The sequence below is a fragment of the Stegostoma tigrinum genome, chromosome 33 (assembly GCF_030684315.1).
Source record: "Stegostoma tigrinum isolate sSteTig4 chromosome 33, sSteTig4.hap1, whole genome shotgun sequence".
NCBI lineage: Eukaryota > Metazoa > Chordata > Chondrichthyes > Orectolobiformes > Stegostomatidae > Stegostoma > Stegostoma tigrinum.
In genome coordinates this window covers 29,676,902-29,704,014 of record NC_081386.1, presented here as the reverse complement: position 1 = coordinate 29,704,014, position 27,113 = coordinate 29,676,902, and the positions used below count along the sequence as shown (strand labels likewise).

Here is a 27,113-nt window from a genome sequence, read left to right as displayed (position 1 = left end):
TTCTTTTCATCAGCCAGTGAGAAAGCCCATCCATTGAGAACTTCAACAGACACAGAGCAAACCGAGAGCCACAGCCAGAAACAGACCCCTAGGGGAGTGGGGTGGGTTACTGGGTACAGGGCAAGTCACACTGTACATAGACTCCCTCCCCTGGAGTAACTCACACTGTACAGGGACTCCCTCCCCTGGAGTAAATCACACGGCACAGGGACCCCCTCCCCTGGGGTAAACCACACTGTACAGGGACACACCCTCCCCTGGTGTAAATCACACGGCACAGAGACCCCCTCCCCTGGGGTAAATTACACTGCACAGGGACTCCCTCCCCTGGGGTAAATCACACGGCACAGGGACCCCCTCCCCTGGGGTAAATCACACTGTACAGGGACACTCCACCCTACAATAAATCACACGATACAGGGACTCCCTCCGCTAGGCTAAATCACACTGCACAGGGAGCCCACCCCTGGGGTAAATCACACGGCACATGGACCTCCCCCTCCCCTGGAGCAAATCACACTGCACATGGACCACCCCCTCCCCTGGAGCAAATCACACGGCACATGGACCCCCCCCTCCCCTGGGGTAAATCACACTGCACATGGACCCCCTCCCTCCCCTGGAGTAAATCACACTGCACAGGGACTCCCTCCCCTGGGGTAAATCACACTGCACATGGACCCCCCCCTCCCCTGGAGTAAATCACACTGTACAGGGACCTCCTCCCCTGGGGTAAATCACACGGCACAGGGACCCACTCCCCTGGGGTAAATCACACTGTACAGGGACACTCCCCCCCTACAATAAATCACACGATACAGGGACTCCCTCCGCTGGGCTAAATCACACTGCACAGGGACCCCCACCCCTGGGGTAAATCACACGGCACATGGACCTCCCCCTCCCCTGGAGCAAATCACACTGCACATGGACCCCCCCTCCTCTGGAGTAAATTACACTGTACAGGGACCCCCTCCCCTGGGGTAAATCACACTGTACAGGGATCCCCTCCCCTGGGGTAAATCACACTGTACAGGGACCCCCTCCCCTGGGGTAAATCACACTGCACATGGACCCCCCCCTCCCCTGGGGTAAATCACACTGTACAGGGACCCCCTCCCCTGGGGTAAATCACACTGTACAGGGATCCCCTCCCCTGGGGTAAATCACACTGTACAGGGATCCCCTCCCCTGGGGTAAATCTCACTGTACAGGGACCCCCTCCCCTGGGGTAAATCACACTGTGTTAATAATGCCATACCACCTCCAACCTGATCTTTAAACAAAACAGAAAGGGCACATTTTGCCACTTTGACTTATTGAAAAGTTAGCCTGACCTTGGCTTTGATTGTAACATTGAGCTCCCCAAAGCACGCGCCTGGGACTGTCTCCCCTCGGTGCAGTCACTGTTACAGAACACATCTGACAGAAAATTTCTACTTGACCATGGTCTCTGTGTAATCCTTGTGGAATTTTGAGTTTAAGGACAGCACCCGGTTTAAATTCATGTCCCAATTGTCTCCAGCTGCTGACTAATTATTTAACTCAATCTATAAATAAATCTTTAATCACAATTATTAAGAAATGCTATTTGATTTTTAAAACTTCAAGTTCTTAAGATGTAAGATATGCAAGTTGATCTGGAGGGTATGTTAACACACAATGGAATCTTTTGGCTCTGGAACCCATCTCGATCCCTGTGGTCCCCATTTAATGTTTCCATTGGAACACCAGTCAGTGCTTTGCCAGAATTTCCATGAAAGCTCCTTGAGATATGCAGTGCAAACTTTATTCCAGTTCCTTGGGATATGCTGCCAGAAGTCCTTGACAGGGACACTTTGTTGGAAATTTATTACAGCTATCTCAGCACATAGTGTCTGTGTTTCCATGCAGCTTGTTTGTTTAGCACACAATGCCAGGATTAACACACATAAATCCTAGTTGGTATACCTTAGGGACAAATTGTTTGACACAGATACAGGTTAAGTCTTATCAGGGCTCTGGACAACATCTATGCACAACCTGCCTCTACCCTCCTATACTAAGCCATAAAGACATAAGTGTACCGTGCAAAGTATGGAGAAAAAGGCTCTTATAATTCAGTGTGAATAATAAAACAGGTGAGATCACAATCTGTGCGCAATTCTCAAGTGAAACTCGAAATGGTGGAGATTCAATGAGACCTCAGGGTTCACATGCACAAACTATGAATTGGTAGAGGAAATACTCAAGAAGGGGATAGAATATTAGGCTTTATACCTAGAGCAGTTGAAGGCAATTTTGTGGAAGATATGCTTGAACCATGAGGAAGATGATATGACCTTGAATGGCGTGCAGTGTAGATTAATCCAAAGCCAAAAGATATTTGAACAAGAAGGGATGAAACTAACATATACAAAGGGTTGTATATTGTCAATATACTGAGGCTGGATGCATTTCTTAACATAAGATCTAACAATACAAGTTCTACCCAAGATACAATATGAACTTCCACTCCCTAGATTATTGATCCAGTGCTATGAATTATTAACCCAGTAATATAACCACTCTCAAAGCAGATCAAATTGGAGGTTGGCAGTTAACCTTCAATCATTAACTTCTAGTTGCTCCATGGCTTCACCATGACCAGAGTCCACTAAACAGCACTCTCATACACTCTATGCCTTTCTAGGGTATTCTTGTAAATTCTCCTAAGGAGCAAAGGTGAAAGGCTTCCACAGACAGTGTCTTTTTACAGCAACATAACCTTTATGCCCCAGTACGCAGAGTCCCACACTTTTTCTTGGGAATAGTTTGTCCACAAAGGTCTGGAATAAAGGCAGCTTTATTGATATAGGGACAATACAGTGCAGAACTGAATGGGACTGAATCAGGAAGATGCCACACAATCCCCAATTTGGGCCAGTCTGATGGTTCTCCACCCATTCACTAGCCATTGATTCCTGCAGGAATGTGCACACACATAAAAACAACTTGCATTCACGTAGCGTTTTTCACAATAATAGAATGTCTCAAAGCATTTTAGCTTTGAGCTAATTAGCACACAGTAGGATCTCACAAACTGGAATGTAATAATGACCAGGTAATTGTGTTAGGACATTGAATCATGGAATCCCTACAGTGTGGAAGCATTCAGCCCATTGAGTCCAAACTAACTCTCTAAAGAACATCCCACCCAGTTCCACCCCCTACTCCATCCCTGTAACCCTGCATTTCCCATGGCTAATTCAGCTAGCCTGCGCGTCTTTAGACTGTGGGAGGAGACTGGTGCACCCAGAAGAAACCCATGCAGGCACAGGGAGAATGGTCAGCTCTGCACAGACAGTCGCCTGAGGGTAGAATTGAACCCTGAAACTGTGAGAAAGCAGTGGTAACCACTGAGCCACCATGCCACCCTATTGATTGAGGGATAGATGTTAGCCAGGATACTGGGAAAGGTATCCTGATCTCCTTCAAAAAGTGTCATATCCAACCGAGTAGATGGATGGAACCTTGGTTTATTTTGCCATCTGAAAGAATATATCTTGCACACTACAGTATTCTTTGCCTGTACTCTCCTAGAGAGTCACCTTTGATTGCTGCCCTCAGCCCCTGGGGTGGGCCTTGAACCCAGGACTTATAATGTAGAGAGTGCTGAGTGTATTGACATATGTATCTGGCTTGAATGTGATGCTGTCCATACTTGAATAATTCAATGACTGTGGAATTGTTCTCCAGCAAGATTGCAGACCTCTCAGTGAGCATGAGCACAACAAACTGACCAGGCAGAAAGCCAAAGTAAACAGCAAGGACATTACCTTAAATGTGAAATTAAACGGAGGATCGAACTCTCCGTTTGCCTCCAACTCTTCCACTGATTTCAAATCATAGCGGTCAGGACTGGAATCCCTGTCACAAAGTCAAATTGTTAATTGTGCTGGCTGAAACTTCTGGAAGTAGAGGGGCAATCACACACTGTGCTCAACAAGCTGCAGGAGTCAAGAAACTCGGTAACGGCACTGTGTGAGGTTTGTAGAAGATCCCCCTCTCAATTTCAAACCCAACTCATTACACGCACTCCTTGTACCAATCAAAAACAGTGCATTGAAATCATTCCTTCCACCAATCAGATTCAACCCCCTGAATCCATCCCTTCCACCAATCAACTCCAACCCACTGAATCCAGCCCTTCCACCAATCAGATCCAGTCAGATCTAGCTTTTGATTTAGCCTGTTTCTTCCAGATTTATTTTAACATTTGGTTTTGCAGAATTTCCATTAAAATATGAAACCCAAATTGAACTGTGAACAGTCTAGAGTGGAAAACCACTGAATTAAATGTTCTCTTGCCACAAAATAACTCACAGTCATTTGCTTCATTTTGATGTAGTGTTCAATAGCAGAGCATAGTGTAAGCAGAAATCTAGAGGGTGAGTGGAGGGTGTGGGTGTGCCTGCAGTACAGGCTGAATTGTTAGACACATGCCTTCATTGGTCAAAGCATTGAAAATAGTATTTGGGACATCATATTGCAGCTCTACATGATGCTGGCGAGGCCACTTTTGGAGTACTGTGTGCAATTCTGGTCACCCTTCTATAGGAAGGATGTAAGCTTGAGAGGGTGCAGAACAGGTTTACAATGATGCTGTCGGGGTTGGAGGGTTTGAGCTATATGGAGAAGCTGAACAGGTTGGGGCTATTTTCCCTGGAGCATCAGAGACCGACGAGTGACCTTATTAGAGGTTTATAAATAAATGAGGGACATGGATAGGGTGAGTAGTCAATGTCTTTTTTCCTAGGCTGGGAGAGTCCAAAACTGGAAGTTTTGGGTTTAAGGTGATGAGAAAGATTTAAAAAGGACTTGGGGTGGGGGGGGGTAACAATTTCATGCAGAGGTTGGTGCATGTTTGGAACGAGCTGCCACAGGGAGTGGTGGAGGCTGGTATAAATCCAACATTTAAAAGGCATCTGGATGGGTATTGAATAAGAAGGGCTTCGAGGGAGTAGGAACTGAAGATGCTGGAGAATCCGAGATAACGATTTTCTGACGAAGGGTCTAGGCCCGAAACGTCAGCCTTCTTGCTCCTCTGATGCTGATTGGCCAACTATGCTCATCCAGCTCTACACTTGGTTATCTCAGGGCTTAGAGGAATATGGGCCAAATGCTGGCAAATGGGACTAGATTTATTTAGGATACCTGGTCAGTATGAAGGAGTTGGACTGAAAAGTCTGTATCAGCGCTGTACATTTCTATGACCCTAAATGTGATGCTGAGGTGTGACAGCATCATCACTGGCAGGAGACTGTAATTACATTGTGACAAGCTTACATTTGCTAATCCCATTAAAAAAAATCAGGGCATGGGGAGTTATAATGGAAAAATGCTGATAATAAACTGTGACAAAAACATCACAGCATAAAGTAATTTGTATGTGACAAATTGACTTAAAATAAATTAAAAACTTTCTAAAGTTTAGAAAAATGATTATTTACATAGAGGGTAAGTCTAGGCCCAAAACGTCAGCCTTCCTGCTCCTCTGATGCTGCTTGGCCTGCTGTGTTCATCCAGCTCTACACTTATCTCAGATTCTCAAGCATCTGCAGTTCCTACCAACTCCTTGCATTCAAGGCAGTGCCTTTAATGCAGAATCAAGCTCCAGTGTGTGTCACAGAAACAAAACTGGGCAAAAAATGAATGCCACTTCAAAGGTGGTATTGGGTTGAGTGGTTAAAAAAGCCAATGAGAAGGAGGCAAGGGAGGAAGGAATTCTGGAGCTTAGGCTCCAGGTGCCTGACTGAAGCTGTAACTTCATATTGAGGGTGATCAGTTAGATAGGTTGAGCTGTTCTATTGGAGTATTGAGGGTGAAGAGAGAGTTCTCTAAGCACGATCTAACCTGTACCTTGTGAGGAGGATATCTGCTTCATATCGCACAGGAACATAAAGCTGATAGGTGTTGTCATGAAGTGTTTCTTCTGCTTCCTCACTGTCACTGTATGAAGTAAATCCGGAGAAATTAGCATCAGGTTAGTGTGATAACTAAATCTACATAATTTCTGTTACAAGGAGAAACAAGTTCAAGGTACACCACCTGACCTATTGGATGCTTTACATAGGATTGGATAAGATGTATTGTACAGAACAGGCTATTCATCCCAACCAGCCCATGCTAGCATTAATGCTCCACTCGAGCCTCTTCCCGTTTTTCCTCAAATGAGTTCATCATTGAACCTTCAATTTCTTACTCTCTCAAATACTTGTCTAACCTCTATGTAAATGTTCATTCCAATCATCCCTTCTGCAGCTCTCTGGCCTTAACCTCCATTTTAACAAATTCATCAACTTCAAAGTTCTGAGGAAGGGTCACTGGACCCGAAATGTTAACTCTGATTTCTCTCCACAGACGTTGCTGAGTTTTTTATAAATAGCAATTTCTGTTTTTGTTTCTGATTTACAGCATCTGCAGCTCTTTCAGTTTTCATTTTCTCAACTTTAGCTGTCGTTTCCACTCTGGCAGGGCATGGGGTGATATGGGATGGGTGTCTGGGCATTTTTTTGAATGGGGTAACGGAGTGACTTGTCTGAGCATGAACATTCCTTCAGAACACTGTGCTGGCAAGCTGTCCTGGCTTTTGGTATTGTGTTGCCTTCTCTATCTCCCAGAGTCCTGTTACAGCAGGGAGCTGTTATCCTGTTATTGAGGCTAAAGTCCCAACTGGTCAAGGGTCTCTCTTAGTAATACAGCACAACATTGCGTCACAGGTTTACTCTCCAGACAATGGCTTCAGCCACATCAATGAGAAAGCAGTGTTGCTGCATCAATTTGAAACCTGGCTGTGGATCATAGACTAGCCAGAACAACACCATCTCTTAATATCATTCTTTGCTTTTCGTGAGGGGAGGTGTTGGCGCCTTTTACAAAAAACCACTGATGGGATGTGGTCAAAGCCGACTGGGCCAGTATTTTTTGCCCATCCGTTGTTGCCCTTGAGAAAGTGGTGGTGAGCTGTCTTCTTGAACCACTGCAGTCCACCAGCTATAGGTTGACCCACAATGCCATTAAGGAAGGAGTTCCAGGATTTTGACCCAGTGACACTGAGGGAATGGTGATATGTTTCCAAGCCGGGATGGTGAGTGGCTTGGAGGGGAACTTGCAGGGGTCGGTGTTCCCAAGTATCTGCTGCTCTTGTTCTGGATGAAAGTGGTCATGGGTTTGGAAGGTGCTGCCTCAGGATCTTTGGTAAATTTCTGCAGTGAGTCTTGTAGATACTACATACGCTGCTATGAGTGTCAGTGGTGAAGGGAGTAGATACTTGTGGGTGTAGTGCCAATCAAGTGGGCTGCTTTGTCCTGGATGGTGTCAAGCTTCTTGTGTGCTGTCTTTTAAGGGATGAGGGCATCACTGGCGAGTCCGGCATTTCCTGCCAATCCCAGAGGGCAGTTAAGAGTCAACCACATCACTGTGGGTCTGGAGTCAAATGCAGGCCAGACCAGGTAAGGAATGGCAGCTCCCTTCCCCAAAGGACATCAGTGAACCGGATGGATTTTTTTCCCCCAACAAACGACAATGGATTCATGGTTGTCATTAGACTCTTAATTCTAGATTTCTAAAAATTGAATTCAAATTCCACCATTGTCACATTAGGGTTTGAACGCGGGTTCCGAGAAAATTGCCTGGATCTCATGATTAATAGCCCAGTGACAAGCCACTAGGCCATCATCTCCCCATGGCTTGTGCTTTGTAGATAGTTCAGTCTTTGGAGAGTCAGGACGTGAGATCCCCACTGCAGTACGCCAAGCCTGCTCTTGTAACCACTGTATTTATATGGCTAATTCAGTTCAATTTGTGGCAAATGGTAACCCACAGGATGTTGATAGTGAGAAATTCAGTGACGGTAACACCATTAAGTGTCAATGGGCAGTGGTTAGATTTATAGGCTGCAGCTATTCAAGAATGTGGTTCACCGCCACTTTCTCAAGGGGCAATGAATCCTGAATCAGCCAGTGATGCTGACATGTGGAATAATTTTAAAAATCACTGAAGCAGATTATCTGTTCACTGTCACATTGATAATGGAATTTGCTGTGTGAAAATTTGTTGCTGCATTTCCTAAAGTGATTAGAAATTACAGTAATTTATTGGCCTGTCAGCATTTTTAGAAGATCCAAGGTTTTCATTGGCAAGTAAGGAAGCCCATGCATTGGAAACTTCAATGGGAACAGAGATTTGTTCTGGATGGTGTCAAGCTTCTTGAGTGTTGTTAGGGCTACACCCATCCAGGCAAGTGGGCAGTGTTCCATCATGCTCCTGACTTGTGCCTTGTAGATGGTAGACAGGCTTTGTGAGTTACTGCTGCATGATTCCTAACCTCTGACCTGCTCTTATATGGCTGGAAAAGATTTGATCTGCATTCCTAATGAGGCTTTCCTAATCTAAAAGTGCCCCAAAGCACTTTACAGCCAAGGAGGTACTTTTTGAGGTACAGTCACAGTTGTAGAGAGCTCCTGATAGCAATTTATGCAAAGCAAGCTCCCATAAGCAGCAATGTGATCATGATTAGATCCTCTGTTGGCTTTGGTTGAGAAACAAATATTGATTCGGACAACAGGCAAGATTCTCCTATCAAAGAGTGCTGTGGATACATTGGAGTGGGCAGGTGGTGCCCAAGTCTAATGTCCTATCAGAAAGACGGCATCTTCAACAGTGCAGCACTCCTTTGGTGCTGCCCTGGGAACATCAGCCAGGAATAGATGCTCTGAGTCTACGGTCAGAATTGAATCCATGGCTTTTTGACGCAAAGGCAAGTGATCTATTAGTGTGATGGAACCCTCTCCACTGGCCTGGATAGATGCACCTTTAGCAACACTTCAGAAACCTGACACCAACTTAAGCACAAACCAGGCCATTTTATAGACAGACCATCAGTACTTACTCACTCTGACAGCAGTGCATGGTTTCTGGACTGTGTACCATCCAGAAGTTGCACTATAGCAGTGACTCCATCTACAGCATCTCCCAAACCTGGGTCCTCTACCATTTTACAAGTTCCCTCCAAGTAATTCTCCATCTTGACTTGAAACTATATCATTGTTCCCTCACCATCTTGGCCCAAAAGTGTGAAATCTTCCCCTCCCCACCAACATCCCAGAATCTTCCCTAACAGTACCTACACTACACAGACTGCAGCAACTCAAGTAGGCACCTTGCCACCACTTCCTCAAGGGAACAAGGGCTGAATAATAAATGCTGGTTGAGCCAGCGACACGCAGATCCTGTGAATGTAAAAAAAAGAAAAAGAAAGGCCATGAATGGATGCACAGTCCTCCAAAGGGCAGAGTCAAGGAGGAAGTGGATTGTCACTGTGAACTGATGGTGCCAAATATTTCTCAGTTGCAGAGTGTGTGTTTGGACAGTCACTGATGTAAACAGGCCAGGGAATACTGAATACAGATGTTCAAATATTCCTGAGGTGTTGGACAATTTTACAAGTACTGCAACAAGTCATACTTATAGAAAACTGATTTTTCTTAGAAACATTGCTACAAAAATAATATGAGTTTTAAAGTGGTACTTCTTTTTTTGAGAGTGTGTCACCTGCTGACAGTCAGGCTAATTGCCACATTGTCCAGGTAGATGAAACGGCTGAATTCGAACTCCAATCGAAAAGCCACCTAGGAAGATCAGAAAAATATCAGCTGTTGCCCAAGCGTACAGAGCCAGGCAGAGATTGATCACGCCAGCCTGCCAGTGTCCCATGACAGACAGAACATTGGTACATTACTCTGGCAGGAACATCTCTGCTGCCGAAACTCTCCACATTCCTTACACTCAGTCATAAATCTTCCCTCACCACAGTTTCCAAAAGTAATTTTTTTTAAAGTTTTCGGAAAGATCGGGTTGAATCATTGACTTTAAAAACCAAAAACAATCCAAGGCTACAGCACAGCTGAAGTCTATTCTGTACAACAGCCAGTGAAGTCTGATATAGCTCTGGGTTCCACAGCTAATTTGACTCCACTCTGGCACTCATTATAGTTCCTGTTGCCACGCAGTTACATTCTTAGCTGCTGATCATTTGAAATTAAATCCAGAAAAAAAAGAAGACAAGGATTTGTTCATGCAGCTGAGTTTGTAATTCCTAAGAAGGCCCAAACCAATATTAATGGAAAATTCTGGTAACTCCACATGTGCACAGGACCCCAATCATCTCCTAGATATTATTGTTGCATATACACAGCTGCTATATCTGCTTATCACCACTTTGCTTCTTTTCCTTAAAATAGTGTTCCCTTCTTTCTTGGAGCCAATGATCCTTCTACTTATTTAGTCTATGGTTGTATCCATCTCATTTCACCTCAATTTCCCGTCCTTAATCAAGCCTTTGTCACCTCCAGAATACATTTTCCAAAACCTTTCACTCTCACTCCTTCCTCCCAAACTCCAACTGAAGTAAGTTCCCAACTCCATCAGATCTCTGCCATCTGCTTCCTGTGCCACACCTCACCCACCAGCCAGCATCTATCTGTCTAAAGTCTCACCCATGCCAACTTCAGAGTCTTTATTCCTGTCCACAAGCCCCTCTAAGCTCTTTCACCACTCTTATCCCTTCTACATTCTCCAGCTCTAAGCCCCAGGTCTTTGAACTCTAGTCTAACCCTCACCCTACCACCGTCACCATCTGGAACTTTTCCTACCAACTCCCTAGCTTGTGACATCTCTTTTACTTTTACAAATCGGACATCTTTGATCGCACTTTCCCTAATATCCCTTGAACCTGTGTCCTTCAAGAAAGTGACTGATAAATTTCTAGATATTTAAGATGTCAGCAGATATGGGGATAGTGCAAGAAAATGTTGAATTCGAAGTTCAGCTGTGAACTATTCGAGCAACAATGTGGTTTTAGGGGCTTCACACTGTTTCTGGATTCCTATAATCCAACTTTTTCTAAAAACAAGCCATTCCTGGAGCGTGGGTGTAGCTGTCATTGCCCAGAGAACAGTCAGGAGTCACCAGTTGTTGGTCTGCACTCACACGTAGACCCGGCCAAGCCAGGCCAGGCCAGGCCAGCCAGGTGAGGCCCGGCCAGGCCAGGCCAGCAGATTTCGTTCACTGGAGAGCCAGACAGGTTTTATTTTACAACAACTGACAGTGGTCACATTATTGCCATTTGGCTAGCTTTTCAGTTCCAGATTTTTATTCAATTGAATTCAAAATGAAACATCTCAGTACTAATTTGGTGAATTTAGCCCATCTAGCCAACAGCTTAATTAAGCATAGAGGCGTCCCTCGGGAATGGGTGTGTGGGGGAGCAATGGTGGCAGAGGGCTGGTGATGGACCAGGGTTCGGATGTTGAGTTGTAAAATCAGAATTATACAGCGCATAGAGAAACCACTGGCACAGATTGTGGGGCAGTCCCCCTTTAATAACAAAGAACAAAGAAACCTACAGCACAGGAACAGGCCCTTCAGCCCTCCAAGCCTGCGCCGGTCAAGATCCTCTGTCTAACCTGTCATCTATTTTCTAACGGTCTGTGTCCATTTGCTCCCTGCCCAACCATGTACCTGTCCAAATATATCTTAAAAGAAGCTAACGAGTCTGCGTCTACCACCTCCGCTGGCAACGCGTTCCAGGTGCCCACCACCCTCTGTGTAAAGAACTTTCCATGCATATCTCCCTTAAACTTTCCTCCTCTCACTTTGAACTCATGACCCCTAGTAATTGAGTCCCCCACTCTGGGAAAAAGCTTTTTGCTATCCACCCTGTCTATCCCCCTCATGATTTTGTAGACCTCAATCAGGTTCCCCCTCGATGTCTGTCTTTCTAATGAAAATAATCCTAATCTATTCAACCTCTCATCTAAACCTTGAAATTCACCTCCTAATGGCACCAGATAGAGTCATAGCGTCATACAGTATGGAAACAGACCTTTTGATCCAACTCATCCACGCTAACCAGACATCCCAATCTGAACTCATCCCATTTGCCAGCATTTGGCCCATGTCCCTTTAAACCGTCCTATTCATACACCCATCCAAATGCTTTTTAAATGCTGTTATTGTACCAGCCTCCAACACTTCCTCTGGCAGCTCATTCCATACACGCACCACCCTCTGCATGAAAATGTTGCACCTGAGGTTCCTTTTTAAATCTTTCCACTCTCACCTTAAACCTATGCCCCCTAGTTTTGGACTCCCTACCCTGGCAAAAAGACCTGGGCTATTCACCCTATCCATGTCCCTCATGATTTTATAAACCTCTATATGGTCACCCCTCAGTCCCTGACGCTCCAGGGAAAATAGCCCCAGTCTATTCAGCCTCTCCCTATAGCTTAAACCCTCCAATCCTGGCAACATCTCTGTAAATTTTTTCGGTACTGTCTCAAGTTTAACGACATCCCTCTTATAGAAAGGTAATCAGATTTATATGCAGTATTCTAAAAGTGGCCTCAGCAATGCCTTGTATAGCTGCAACATCATGTCTCGATTTCCATACTGTTCTGCCTAATGAAGGCAAGCATGTCAAACTCCTTCTTCATTGCCCTGTCTACCCACGCCACAACTGCACCTGCAACCCAGATATCAAAGTGTGGAGCTGGATGAACTCAGCAGGACAAGCAGCATCTCAGGAGCACAAAAGCTGACGTTTCAGGCCTAGACCCTTCATCAGAGAGGGGGATGGGGAGAGGGAACTGGAATAAATAGGGAGAGAGGGGGAGGCGGACCGAAGATGGAGAGAAAAGAAGATAGGTGGAGAGGAGAGTGTAGGTGGGGAGGTAGGGAGGGGATAGGTCAGTCCAGGGAAGATGGACAGGTCAAGGAGGTGGGATGAGGTTGGTAGGTAGGAGATGGAGGTGCGGCTTGGGGTGGAATATGAGTTGCTGTTCCTGCAACCTTCGGGTGGCATCATTGTGACACTGCAGGAGGCCCATGATGGACATGTCATCTAAAGAATGGGAGGGGGAGGGGAATTGGTTTGCGACTGGGAGGCGCAGTTGTTTATTGCGAACCGAGCGGAGGTGTTCTGCAAAGCGGTCCCCAAGCCTCCGCTTGGTTTCCCCAATGTAGAGGAAGCCACACCGGGTACAATGGATGCAGTATACCACATTGGCAGATGTGCAGGTGAACCTCTGCTTAATGTGGAAAGTCATCTTGGGGCCTGGGATTGGGGTGAGGGAGGAGGTGTGGGGGCAAGTGTAGCATTTCCTGCGGTTGCAGGGGAAGGTGCCGGGTGTGGTGGGGTTGGAGGGCAGTGTGGAGCGGACAAGGGAGTCACGGAGAGAGTGGTCTCTCCGGAAAGCAGACAGGGGTGGGGATGGAAAAATGTCTTGGGTGGTGGGGTCGGATTGTAGATGGCGGAAGTGTCGGAGGATGATGCGTTGTATCCGGAGGTTGGTGGGGTGGTGTGTGAGAACGAGGGGGATCCTCTTTGGGCGGTTGTGGCGGGGGCGGGGTGTGAGGGATGTGTTGCGGGAAATGCGGGAGACGCGGTCAAGGGCGTTCTCGACCACTGTGGGGGTAATGTTGAGGTCCTTGAAGAACTTGGACATCTGGGATGTGTGGGAGTGGAATGCCTCATTGTGGGGGCAGATGCGGCGGAGGCGGAGGAATTGGGAATAGGGGATGGAATTTTTGCAGGAGGGTGGGTGGGAGGAGGTGTATTCTAGGTAGCTGTGGGAGTCGGTGGGCTTGAAATGGACATCAGTTACAAGCTGGTTACCTGAGATGGAGACTCAGGGATCCAGGAAGGTGAGGGATGTGCTGGAGATGGCCCAGGTGAACTGAAGGTTGCGGTGGAGGGTGTTGGTGAAGTGGATGAACTGTTCGAGCTCCTCTGGGGAGCAAGAGGCGGCGCCGATACAGTCATCAATGTAACGGAGGAAGAGGTGGGGTTTGGGGCCTGTGTAGGTGCGGAAGAGGGACTGTTCCACGTAACCTACAAAGAGGCAGGCATAGCTGGGGCCCATGCGGGCACCCATGGCCACCCCGTTAGTCTGTAGGAAGTGGGAGGAATCGAAAGAGAAGTTGTTGAGGGTGAGGACGAGTTCGGCTAGGCGGATGAGGGTGTCGGTGGAGGGGGACTGGTCGGGCCTGCGGGACAGGAAGAAGCGGAGGACCTTGAGGCCATCTGTATGCGGAATGCAGGTGTATAGGGACTGGACGTCCATGGTGAAAATGAGGTGTTGGGGGCCAGGGAATTGGAAGTCCTGGAGGAGGTGGAGGGCGTGGGTGGTGTCACGGACGTAGGTAGGGAGTTCCTGGACCAAAGGGGAGAAAATGGAGTCCAGATAGGTGGAGATGAATTCGGCGGGGCAGGAGCAGGCTGAGACGATGGGTCGACCAGGGCAGGCAGATTTGTGGATTTTGGGAAGGAGATAGAAACGGGCCGTGCGGGGTTGGGGAACAATGAGGTTGGAGGCTGTGGGTGGGAGGTCCCCTGAGGTGATGAGGTCATGAATGGTGTTGGAGATGATGGTTTGGTGCTCGAGGGTGTGGGGTCATGATCGAGGGGGCGGTAGGAGGTGGTGTCGGAGAGTTGGCGCCTGGCCTCTTCGATGTAGAGGTCAGTGCGCCATACTACCACTGCACCACCCTTGTCTGCGGGTTTGATGGTGAGGTTGGGGTTGGAGCGGAGGGAGCGGAGGGCTGCCCGTTCTGCGGGGGAGAGGTTGGAGTGGGTGAGAGGGGTGGAGATGTTGAGGAGGTATGGAGGTCATCTTAGGAGCAGAAAAGCTGATGTTTTGGGCCTAGACCCAAAGGGCCTGCTCCTGAGATGCTGCTTGGCCTGCTGTGTTCATCCAGCTCCACACCTTGTTATCTCGGATTCTCCAGCATCTGTAGTTCCCATTATCACCTGCAACCCAGGTCTCTTTGTTCAGCAACAGTCCCAGTACACTACCATTTACCGTATAAGTTCTGCCCTAGTTTGCCTTACCAAAATACGACACCTCACATTATATAAATTAAACTCAATCTGCCATTCTACAGCCCATTTGCCCATTTGATCAGGGTCCCATTGTACTCTGAGATAAACTTCTTTACTGTCCACTACACCATCTATTCTGCAAACTTACTAACCATACCTCCTATCTTCACATCCAAATCCTTTCGGTCAGCACAACATTGAGGGCCGAAGGGCCTGTACTGTGCTGTAATGTTCTATGTTCTATTTTCTTTGCTCTATAAATGATGAAAAGCAGATGCCCAACATCAATCTTTATGGTACATCACTGGTCATTGGCCTCCAGTTCCGAAAACAACCCTCCGCTACCATCCTCGGTTTGCTAGCTCTCGCTGGGTCCCATGTGATCTAACTTCCTACCCTGTCTACCATGTGGAACCTTGTTAATGTTTCGCTGAAGTCCATATAGACAACATCTACTGCTCTGCCTCCATGAACCTTCTTTGTCACCTCTTCAAAAAACTCAAGTTACTGAGTCACAATTTCCCACGTGCAAAGCCATGTTGACTATCCCTAATCAGTCCTTGCCTTTCCAAATGTGTGTAAATCCTGTCCCTCAGGACTCCCTCCAACAACTTATCCCCCCCAAATATAAGGCTCAGCAGTCTATGGTTCCCTGGCTTTTCCTTGCAGCCTTTCTCAAATAATGGTACCACATTAGCCAATCTATGAAGATGGACTGCAAAAGTTTAAGAAGGCCATCCAGCACCACTTTCACAAAGACAATTAGGAACAGACAACAAATGTTTGCCCAAGCACTGATGCCCACATCCCACGAAAGAATTTTAAAAAGACTGTATAAAATTCCATACTCTAGACCTCTCTCTTTAATGGTGATCACTTTAAACTGATGGCCTTCCTCGTCATCCACAAATGGAAACAAATTTCCCCAATTTACCTTCTCAGAATGACTCATTGCTATCAATTGCCATCAGCTTTTCTGATGAAGGGTCTCGGCCCAAAACTTCAGCTTTTGTGCTCCTAAGATGCTGCTTGGCCCGCTGTGTTCATCCAGCTTCACACTTTGTTTCTCAGCTTTTCCGTTAATGTGTTTTTGTCTCATGACAAGGACCCCATTCTCTCCTCAAAACTTTATCATCAAAGCATATAATTTTTACAATTAATTCTTGGGGTGTGTGCATCACTGGTAAGGCTGGTATTTAATCAGCTAACACTAGTTCCCCTGAAAAGGTGCACATGGACTGCCTCCCCATGGGTACCAGTCTGGGCAACAAAGTGGCTTGTAAGGCCTCGTCAGAGGGCAGTTAAAGGTCAACCACCCTTTCCACGCCCTTGACACACTGTCAATTGAGGAGATTGAGGGTTGAAAAGTAAGTTCTAATGTCAGATAAACTTGTACATTCTACAGTGTCTCTTTGCTTATAAAACCCAGAGACTCATAGTGCGAGCCTAGGATTGGATTAAAAAATACTAATTGCACATTTCTGAAATAAACAATTATTACCTTGGAGTGGGACCTGAACACTGGGTATGCGACAGTGCACACTTTACTGTTCGGCCATTTTGCTAAATTGTTGCAATCGATTTTCACTTCTGTGTCATCCTGTAATTAGACATGGACAGTGGTCATCAATGTTCTTGCCCCAGTGAAGACAATCAATTGAATGAGATATCACTGGATTGAGATAACAGTGGCTCGTGAAACTCAAGCGTTCGAGAAGATAAAGTGTATGGGGAAGGATCTAATGACAGAAAACCTCCAGACACATTGAATGAAAACCTTTATCTGTTAACACGGTGGAATGCAGTAATAATTTGTTTCACTTTTCGTTCTTGGTTTGAAATGCATGGACTACAGTATGAAGGCAGAAGGAGATGGTGTAATAGATTGGGAGTAGCCTCATGAGGAGCACAAACAATGGGGCAGAATAGTTGGGCAGAATGGCCCATTTCAGTGCTGAACATCTGGTGTGATTCAGTGACTCTGACTTTTAAAACTTGCAGTAGGTCCATAACTGCATCTCAGCACAACACTGTGGTCTTTCTATCAGTCATATTAAGACACTGCAAACATCACAAGTCACAAACACAGTCTCTACACACACACACACACCAAAACACATGCACACAGACACGCACGTGCACACAGCTACACACATGCACACATGTGCATGTGCACAGACACACACACACAGACATGCGCGCACACACGTGAACAGAGAGACACACACAGATACATGCATGCAGACACACACGCACACAGACACACACACATGGACAGACAGACACAGATACACACACACAGACAGACATGCTGAGAAACACAGATATACACACAGACACACACACACATGCACATAGACAGACATACACACACAGACTCATGCAAGCAGACATACAAAGATACGCATGCACACACAAACGCATGAACGTGCACATGTGCACAGACACACACAGCTACATACAAACACACACGCACACAACGCACACGCACACAAACACTCTCAGACACACACATGGACACAAACAGCCATGCACACAGACACACACACACAGGCTGACATAGGCACACACACACATGCACACAGACAGACATAAATACATGCACACAGACACCCACACAAGTGCATACGCGCAGACACATACGCACAGACACACACACACACTGACACACATAGACACATGCACACACACGCACAGGAAATATGGATTGCAGCAGGCAGTTGAACTGTTAATCTTTCCCTATCAACCTTCCTGGAAAACATGTCAGATAGCAATCAACAAGGCACAATTTGTGACTGCTCAGTACTTGGCAGGGACATTTTAATAGAAAGCACTGAGTATGTTTGATCCAATTCTTGCTGTCTGCTGTAATTATAACAGGCATGAAACCTTGTTGCCTGTGAAGGGGATAAGGTGGTTGTTGCTGAGGGGCAAGTCGGGGTAGGTGTGGGCTGGAGTTAAGTGAGGGGGAAAGGTTTGATGTCACAAGAGGAACATTTCAGGGGATGCTGATCCAGTGTCAGTGATTCCTGGCTTGTTCAATGCTGACCTAAGCAGCGCAAAGTCTAAATAACCTCAATAACTGCTCAGCATAATGCATCAGGCTATCAATAAAAGTAATTACAATGAATATATCTATGTCGAGGCTGGCTCATTATGTATATTCAAGGCTGTGATAGACACATTTTTAATCAGGAAGGGAACTGAGGGTAATGGTGAAAAGAAAGGAAAGTGGAGTTGAGGATTGTCAGATCAGCCATGATCTCATTGAAAGGCAGAGTAGACTGGATGGGCTGAATGGCCTACTCCTGCTCCTATGGTTTTATGGAGGGATTCACCTGTCCAGTGAGAGAACGTTAAAACAAAACTATAATGAATGGAGACTGAAATATTTTTGAGTTGTTTCAGCTCCACAACAGTGTTCCCTGTGATTGAGAAGTAATCCATTCTTTTTAGGTCAAATTGACTGTGTTTAAATATGCAACAAAGCTCATGCCAAGTTTATGCATGACTGAGCTCCTGGGTTCTTAGGCATTGCCTTTTTGCTTTAATAGCTGCTGATTTTGAAAGTGACTTACCAACAGACATTAGCGTCAGAATTCTGTACCTGTCTTACAATGGGCATGGTGCATTGTGAGTGAGTGTTTTTACCCTGGGCTGGGTTTTCTGCAGTATCACAGCCGGACTGGGAAAGGTGAGGGTGCTTCCTCAAAGGACCCCTTACCTTCTGTATGAGTGTTGCAAACTGCAGGTTCCCGGAGAAGGTGACATTGAGCACAGTACCATACGCATTCTCCCGCTTGTTTTCCAGCCAGGCATCCACAGAGATTCTCCTCCTTATGTTTTCAACAGTGAAGGGGAATTGGCTGAAAGACAGGAGGGAGTTGTTTGGGTGCCAGATCACATCAGCTGTGTTTTATTAGACTTTTGTAACAAGTCTCGAGAGAGTTGGTTCACGCTGCTACCATGAATTTCACAATCCTGTGACCAGTGTGTAGCCAACATTCACATTTCGACGTGATTATCAGAACCCCTCTTTCTCTGTGGAGTTTCTGATTAAACGGCACCCAACCCCTCAGCCCAGCTTCACCAACTTCCCTCAGAATTTAAAGGGAGTGACCGGGTCTGGAAAATTCTCATTGAGAATGAGAATTGGCTGAGTGTATCACTTGCATTCCAACCATTTGAGAGGACACACACACACACACACACACACACACACACACACACACACACATGCGCATGCACGTGCACACTCACTCACACAAACACAGCACACACATGCACATAGGACAAAGCAAGAGGAAGAGGACAGAGACAGATTATAGAGAGAGAGAAAGAGAGAGGGCAGAGAGAGGATAGAGAGAGAGACAGAATAGAGAGAGAGGTAACAGAAAGAGAGAATAGAGAGACAGCAGAGAGAGAGCACAGAGAGAGAACAGAGAAAGGAAGAGAGAGAAGGAGTACAGAGAGGGAACGAGAGAGACAGAAGGAGAGTGACCTAGGAACAGATCAGCCTCTAAGCTGACTGTGATACTGTAATGTCAATACTAAGGCAGTTACAATTGGTTGTTTTTTCGCCTCAGGAGGATCAGGTTGATCCGAATATCAGCCAGGATCCCCATCCCGAACAGTGACCACTGCAGTATAAAACAAATTGGTACCAATTGAACACAGGATCAGGCTTCCGAAAGGGAAGAGCTAATTCATCCTCATTATCTCAGTCTCTGGGCAGTATGATGGTGGGGGAGTGGGGTAGCTGCAGGATGGAGAAGATCATAAAACCATAGAATCCCTGCAGTGTGGAAGCAGGCCATTCAGCCCATCAAGTCCACTCTCTGAGCAGCACCCCACCATACTCACCCCCTACCATATCCCTGTAACCCTGCATTTCCCATTGGTAATCCCCCTAATCTACACATCCCTGAACACGATGGGCAATTTACCATGGCCAATCCCACCTAACCTGCACATCTTTGGACTGTGGGAGGAAACCAGAGCACCCAAAAGAAACCCACACAGACACGGGGAGAATGTGCAAATTCCGCACAGATGTCAACACCTTGAGCATGGGAGAAAGAGAGAAGGGTGAAAATTGTGTGTGAAAGGTTTCCAATGGAAACACATGACTGAGCTGTTACTGGTCACTCACCTGGAACCATAAATATCAGCACGAGCTCGGAGCCCCAGATCAGGATCACAATGTTCATCTTCACCACAATCACTCCAGAAATCGAGCTGCATTGGAATGGAGAAATGTCAATAAGCCAGACCATTCTCCCTGTAAACATGATGTACTTCATTATCAGCAGGAGCAGCCCACTCAGAACAGAACTATTGCATTCCTTTCTCTCCCTGAGCTGTAATCAAACTCCAGAGGGTTAGGGGACATTGAGCATTGATTCATCATGGAATTGTTAAGTTCTGTTTTAATTACTGTCACCCTACTATGAACACACTATCTCATTGCTTCCCTATGTGGGCAAGTGAGACTTGAACCTGGGCTTCCTGGCTCACAGATAGGGACACTACCACTATGCTACAGGATCCCCCTCACTGCTCCTGGGATAGTACAACTAGAAAATGGTTGCCATGTGTGCACAGTTAATAAGCAACTTAGAACCATGAGGCATAGTGCAGTGCAGTGAAGGTATTCTCCACAGCGTTCCGAGACTTTTCAAAGAGATGTTGAGTCTTATACAAATCTAGGAATTACGTAGTAACTAAGATCAGCTTAACTCAGCGTAAACTGGGATCAGATTGGGGATTTTTCTAGTCTGCTTGACTTCACACCACAGGGTGCTTACAAATACTGATCCATCATGTTAGTGATTAAAAATCACACTCATTCCTCTCAGACACGAGTCAAAATGAGAGAGTATAAATGCAGTCTGGAGCTGGGTTTGGGGATTTTGGTGGGGGTGGGGGTGGGAGAAGGCTGGAGGAGTCGTGGTGAGGGGGTGTGGGGTGGGGGGCAGTGTATTGTGGGGGGTGAGATGTAACGTTGGACTTTTGCCTTTTCTGATGATACCAGCTTCTTCCAGCTGAAACCCAATGGGTTCTGGCACTTGACCATCCCATTCAGTAGCTGGTCAAGTATCTGAGGTGTTTTGGAGTGCAGCCCAGCCACAGTGTGTGTCAAGGTGGGGAGAGGGATGGTGCGGGGCCAAGGCCGAATCACCTGCTCAAAGGCTGAAGTGCTGCCTTCAATAATAATTTCTCACTGTTGAAGTCATTCTGCAAACATGTCCTTTCCCTGAGATTCAGAGATAATTCAGCACTTCTTCAGAGATGGAGTGACACGTTGCTGTTTGCTGCTGAGATAAATGTTTAAAGGTTAAACCATCGCTGGACTATCCCCAGATGGACTCGGGAGCTTTCTGCTGAGCTGCACTGCTGTTATTAACAAGGCACAGTGCCTGACTTGTTGGATTTTATAACTTGTAAACAAAGTGGAGTGCAGTTCCCTTCTGCTGGCATTACAGGCTAAACCTCCAGATTCTTCCAACATGTTTTTACGAAATAGACTATATCCAACTCATCTGTTTTATGATGTTAAGGGATAAATATTTGCAGGATAGTCCCAGCACTGATATAACTCCCCAGTCTACTTTGTCCCAAGGTTTCTTTTACATCCAATCAACATGACAACGTAGGAACATGAGTACACCAATCAGCCCATATTTAATACGAACATGACTGATCAAACACTTCAGGGCCTTTTACCCACCCATTCCCATAACCTTGAACCCCCACCCCCACTAGTCATCAGATACTTGTCAGTCTCTACCTTCAACATACCCGCAAAGACTGAGCCTCCACAGCCTTCTGTAGGAGAGAGTTCCAAAGATTCCCAACCTTCTGAGTAAACAAATTCTCATCATTTCAGACTGAAGTTTGCATCCCCCTTATTTTTAAATTATGTCCCCTGGCCTGAGACGACCCGACTAGGGGAGATATCTGACCTGCAACGACCCTGTGTAATCTCTGTAAATATATTGTAAGTTGCTATGAGATCATCTCTCATTCTTTGAAACTTGAGAGAATACTCAATGAGAGTAAACTGGTTGATGTGGTGTATATGAGAGTAAACCGGTTGATGTGGTGTATATATGAGAGTAGACCGGTTGATGTGGTGTATATATGAGAGTAAACCGGTTGATGTGGTGTATATATGTGAGTAAACCGGTTGATGTGGCGTATATGAGAGTAAACCGGTTGATGTAGTGTATATGAGAGTAAACCGGTTGATGTGGTGTATATGAGAGTAAACCGGTTGATGTGGTGTATATATGAGAGTAAACCGGTTGATGTGGTGTGTATGGATTACAGCAAGGCATTCGATAAGGTTCCCCACAGTAGGCTATTGTACAAAATGCGGAGGAATGGAATTGTGGGAGATATAGCAGTTTGGATCGGAAATTGGCTCGCTGAAAGAAGACAGAGGGTGGTAGTTGATGGGAAATGTTCATCCTGGAGACCAGTTACTAGTGGTGTACCGCAAGGGTCGGTGTTGGGTCCACTGCTGTTTGTCATTTTTATAAATTACCTGGATGAGGTTAGTAAATTTGCAGACGACACTAAGGTTGGTGGAGTTATGGATAGTGTCGAAGGATGCTGTAGGTTGCAGAGAGACATAGATAAGCTGCAGAGCTGGGCTGAGAGGTGGCAAATGGAGTTTAAAGCAGATAAGTGTGAGGTGATGCACTTTGGTAGGAGTAACCGGAAAGCAAAGTACTGGGCTAATGGTAAGATTCTTGGTAGTGTAGATGAGCAGAGAGATATCGGTGTCCATGTACACAGTTCCTTGAAAGTTGCCACCCAGGTTGACAGGGCTGTTAAGAAGGCATACAGGGTTTTAGTTTTTATTAATAGAGGGATTGAATTCCGGAACCAAGAGGTTATGGTGAAGCTGTACAAAACTCTGGTGCAGCCGCACTTGGAGTATTGTGTTCAGTTCTGGTCACCTCATTATAAGAAGGATGTGGAAGCTTTGGAAAGGGTGCAGAGGAGATTTACTAGGATGTTGCCTGGTCTGGAGGGAAGGTCTTACGAGGAAAGGCTGAGGGACTTGAGGCTGTTCTCATTAGAGAGAAGAAGGTTGAGAGGTGATTTAATTGAAACATATAAAATAATCAGAGGGTTAAATAGGGTGGATAGGGAGAGCCTTTTTCCTAGGATGGTGACAGCGAGAACGAGGGGGCATAGCTTTAAATTGAGAGGTGAAAGATATAGGACAGATGTCAGAGGTAGTTTCTTTACTCAGAGAGTAGTAAGGGAGTGGAACGCTTTGCCTGCAATGGTAGTAGATTCACCAACTTTAGGTACATTTAAGTGGTCATTGGATAAGCATATGGACGTACATGGAATAGTGTGGGTTAGATGGGCTTCAGATTGGTATGACAGGTTGGCGCAACATCGAAGGCCGAAGGGCCTGTACTGTGCTATAATGTTCTATGTTCTATGTTCTATGTAATACAGACCCAGACTGACTAATCTCTCTTCATAGGACAGTCTCACCATCCCAGAAACAAGTCTGATTAAAATTAATCTCACCCCCTCTACGGCAATAATACCCTTCCTGAGATAAGGAAACCAATACATTGCTCAGTACTCCAGGTGTAGTCTACCAAGCCCCTATACAACTGAAACACTACACCTGTACTCTTACTATAAAAGCTAACATTCCATTAGCATGCCTTATAGCTGCACCTCCATGTTAGCATTCAGTGGCTTATCAACAAAGACACCTCTCTTCGTACGTAAACACATTCCTATTCCTATTCCTAAACCTCTTCCTATTTAAGAAACAGTCTGCATAGTTGTTTCTCCCGCAGTCAGATAGGAGCAGGGTTTAACATCTCAGCACCTTCGACAGTGCAAGGCTCCCTCAGTCCTCCACTGGAGTATTCACAATGAGTCTTAATGTGCTGAAGCCCTCAGGGCTTGAACGGACCAGATGGTTCAAAGGGGAGAGCGCTACTGCCTGCACCATAGCTGACACATGCTGTAACTCACGTTCTCTGATGAAGGGTCTAGGCCCGAAACATCAGCTTTTGTGCTCCTGAGATGCTGTTTGGCCTGCTGTGTTCATCCAGCTCCACACTTTGTTATCTTGGATTCTCCAGAATCTGCAGTTCCGTTTATCTGATAACTCACGTTCGCTGGCTTAACTAAAGTCACTGAGCTGCCAGCAACACACAATTCTTATTGAACTTAGTGGATATGGATAAACATTGAGTTTTAAAGTTTTATATGAATGCATTCACTATCGACTAACGTATTCACAATTAAAAATAAATACTTTCAAGAAGTCATGTGATCAGCAAACCTGACCTTTTTGGACCATCCCTACACAGTTGCACAATTTTCTCAGCTGCTTCAGAGCACAGTTAAATGATAATTAGGTCAACAAACAGGAGACAGGAAGAACACAGCAGGCCAGGCAGGATCTGGAGGAAAGGAGCAGACAATGTTTCGGGTATTACCCTTCTTCAGGGCAGGATGTAGGGGTATGGGGGAGCTGCACAAAAATAGAAGGGGTAGCAGAATGGTGGTGATAGGCAGACACTGGCAGTAGGTATGACCTGGTTGGTCAATGGGAAGGATAAATCCAATTGGTGGCTGGAAGGGAGGGTCAGAAGATGGAATGGAAGGAAGGAGGCGAGACTGGAAAGGGAGCAGGGGGATGGGTGGGAAGGTTATTTGAAATTGGAGAACTCAATGTTGAGTCCTTCGGGCTGTAGGGAGCCCAGGTGGAAGATAAGGTGCTGTTCCTCAAATTTGCATTGCAAGTCGCTGCGACACTAGAGGAGGCCAGGGAAGGACATGTCAGACAGGACAGGGAGTTGAAATGGGCAGTGACCAGGAGATTAGGTTGGCCATTATAGGCCAGGTGAAGATGCTTGGAAAGACAGTCACCTTGTCTACATTTGGTCTCACCGGCATAGAGAAGACCACTTCGGGAGCACTGGATGCAATAAACTAAGTTGGAGGAGATGCAGGTGAAGCTCTGGCTCACCTAAAGGACTGTTTAAGGCCCTGAATGGAGGTGAGAGAGGTGGTATGTGGGCAGGTGTTACCTCTTTTACACGTGCAGGAGAAGGTACCGGGCGGGTTGGAGTGAATGTTAGGGAGTGTGGCGCGGACTAAGGATAATTAAATTGGCGCACGACTGAAGTTACAAATAAACCAGACTGTGATGGATGGCATATTTCTTACCCTAAGGGCTTTGCAACTATTTGACAGTCTATTTATTACTGCTTAAAAGCTTTAAATTGCCAGCCTTTTAAAAGAGATGAAATCCAAATTGCCTTTGGAATTCACAATGTCAGGATTGCTTAATCCAGGCCTGTGGAGTACTAGTCTATTTACATAACCACGACACCACCACACCCTGATTTAGAGTCAGGCTTCTATGTGCAGCAACATCCTAAATATGTTTGTAACAATCTCCTTGATTTAATGCTTTTAGCGAAATAATTACATGTTTTTCCCCACATCTGCGCACTGGCGTACCACACCACAGAGCAGTGTGATCTGTGCCCACGCTAGCTTACAAGAAACAGCGTGTGTTCATGCTGTTGACAAGAGCATAGCTACAAAATACAAAGGGAAAGGAAAGCAGTTGTCGGAGGTGGCCGTTATTTCACCTACTGTGGTCCTGGTTGTGGTCGGCCAGCCATCATCCAGGACTGGGCCGTATTCCGGTTCCAAGAGGCCAAAGTCCAATATAAATCCAATGGGTCTCACGTAATCCAGTGTGTCCTGGAAAAAAGGGGACCAGTTCACAAGGAGATCTAGAGAAACAAACTAGAGGAGGTTCCCCCCCCCGCCACATCCATTATTATTCATGGTATGAGGCAGCATTTATTGCCCAGAGAGCTGTTAAGTGTCAGCTACATAGCTGTGGGATTGGAGCCACATGTACACCATACCAGGTTAAGGATGGCAGTTTCCTCCCCTAAAGGACATTGGTGAGCCAGATGGGCTCTCCCCCCCAGCAACTGACAATGGATCCATGGTCATCATTAGATTCTTAATCCCAGATATCTATTGAATTCAAATTCTACTATCTGCTGTGGTGGGATTCAAACCCGGGTACCCAGAACATTATCTGGGTCTCTGGGTTAACAGTCCAGTAATAATACCACTAGGCCATTGCTTCCCCTTGTGGTCAATGATAACAAGTTCTGGAGATAAAATAAAAACGAAAGAACTTGGAGTTACATTTAATCAACCTGTTGACACATGTTCCAACACAACCAGGCGCAGGTGGGATTTATACCTAACTGTCTAACCCAGAGATAGGAACACTATCACTGCACCACAGGACACCTATATGGAGTTATTAGTATTTTGAATTAACCCTGTTCAGTTACAACATGTCTGTAACTTGCATTCAGATCTCCTGGCCCACAGACAGGGACGCTACCACTGCACCACAAAACCCTAATTTGGAATTATTTGGGCATTCACAAACCCTTCATTACTGAAGAATACCTATTGACTAGAATGTTCGCAAAATGTCCCTCGACTCACAAAGTGGAGAGATGAGCAGCTGGTTTGGATTTGCTTGTTTTGGTGAAGGAAAGAATGTTCACAGGAATTTGAGCCAACTGTTCCTCCTCAAATCACGCCACGGATGAAGGTTCATGCTCACACCATTAGCGACATGATGGAGGAATTTATTGCCCTCTTCTGGGGAGTTTGGAGATGAAGGGGCATTTAATCAGATGGGAGGGTGCTGGGTTGGGGGCCCCACCACTTTCCAATCCTGGTGAAGTCTGTTGGGGGGCAGTTCCTCAATGACCTTCCCAATCTGCTGCTAATTAAGACCCTTATGTGGCCAATTAAATGGCAACGCCCAGGCTTCAATCCTCGACTACTGTTATTAATCCAGCTGCAGACAGTGGAAAGGGGGCTCACCCTATGGGGATTGTGACAAAATTGTTTGGGGGTGTGAGGGTATGCCCCTTGTAAAGAAGCTCTCAGGACCTGACAGAGGGGCTGAGAATGGGTGGAGGGAGAGCAGAAAGCCTGCGAAGGACCATTCCCCTGCCCTTGCTCTTGGTCCCATATCCACCTCCGCAAGTCTGCAACCCTTAGCCCACCAATACCCTCCCACCATTACTCACTTGTGCCTCCATCACTCCCTAAACTGAGGCCTCAGTGAGTGCTTTAGCAGGAAGACCACTTCCTCCTCAGTAGC

General features: G+C 46.1%; 1 protein-coding gene across 1 annotated transcript in view; it reads right to left on the bottom strand.

Annotated features, from left to right (window-relative positions):
• itga11a (integrin, alpha 11a) overlaps positions 1 to 27,113 on the bottom strand; it is a 161,455-nt gene that overhangs the window by 24,774 nt on the left and 109,568 nt on the right. Inside the window, exons 18-24 of the mRNA XM_059639194.1 lie at positions 25,559 to 25,669; positions 20,055 to 20,140; positions 18,627 to 18,768; positions 16,404 to 16,502; positions 9,574 to 9,650; positions 5,881 to 5,970; positions 3,798 to 3,888 (exon numbers count right to left, since the gene is read on the bottom strand). Coding sequence (XP_059495177.1) covers positions 3,798 to 3,888; positions 5,881 to 5,970; positions 9,574 to 9,650; positions 16,404 to 16,502; positions 18,627 to 18,768; positions 20,055 to 20,140; positions 25,559 to 25,669 — 696 coding nt within the window. The remainder of the gene's footprint in view (positions 1 to 3,797; positions 3,889 to 5,880; positions 5,971 to 9,573; positions 9,651 to 16,403; positions 16,503 to 18,626; positions 18,769 to 20,054; positions 20,141 to 25,558; positions 25,670 to 27,113) is intronic.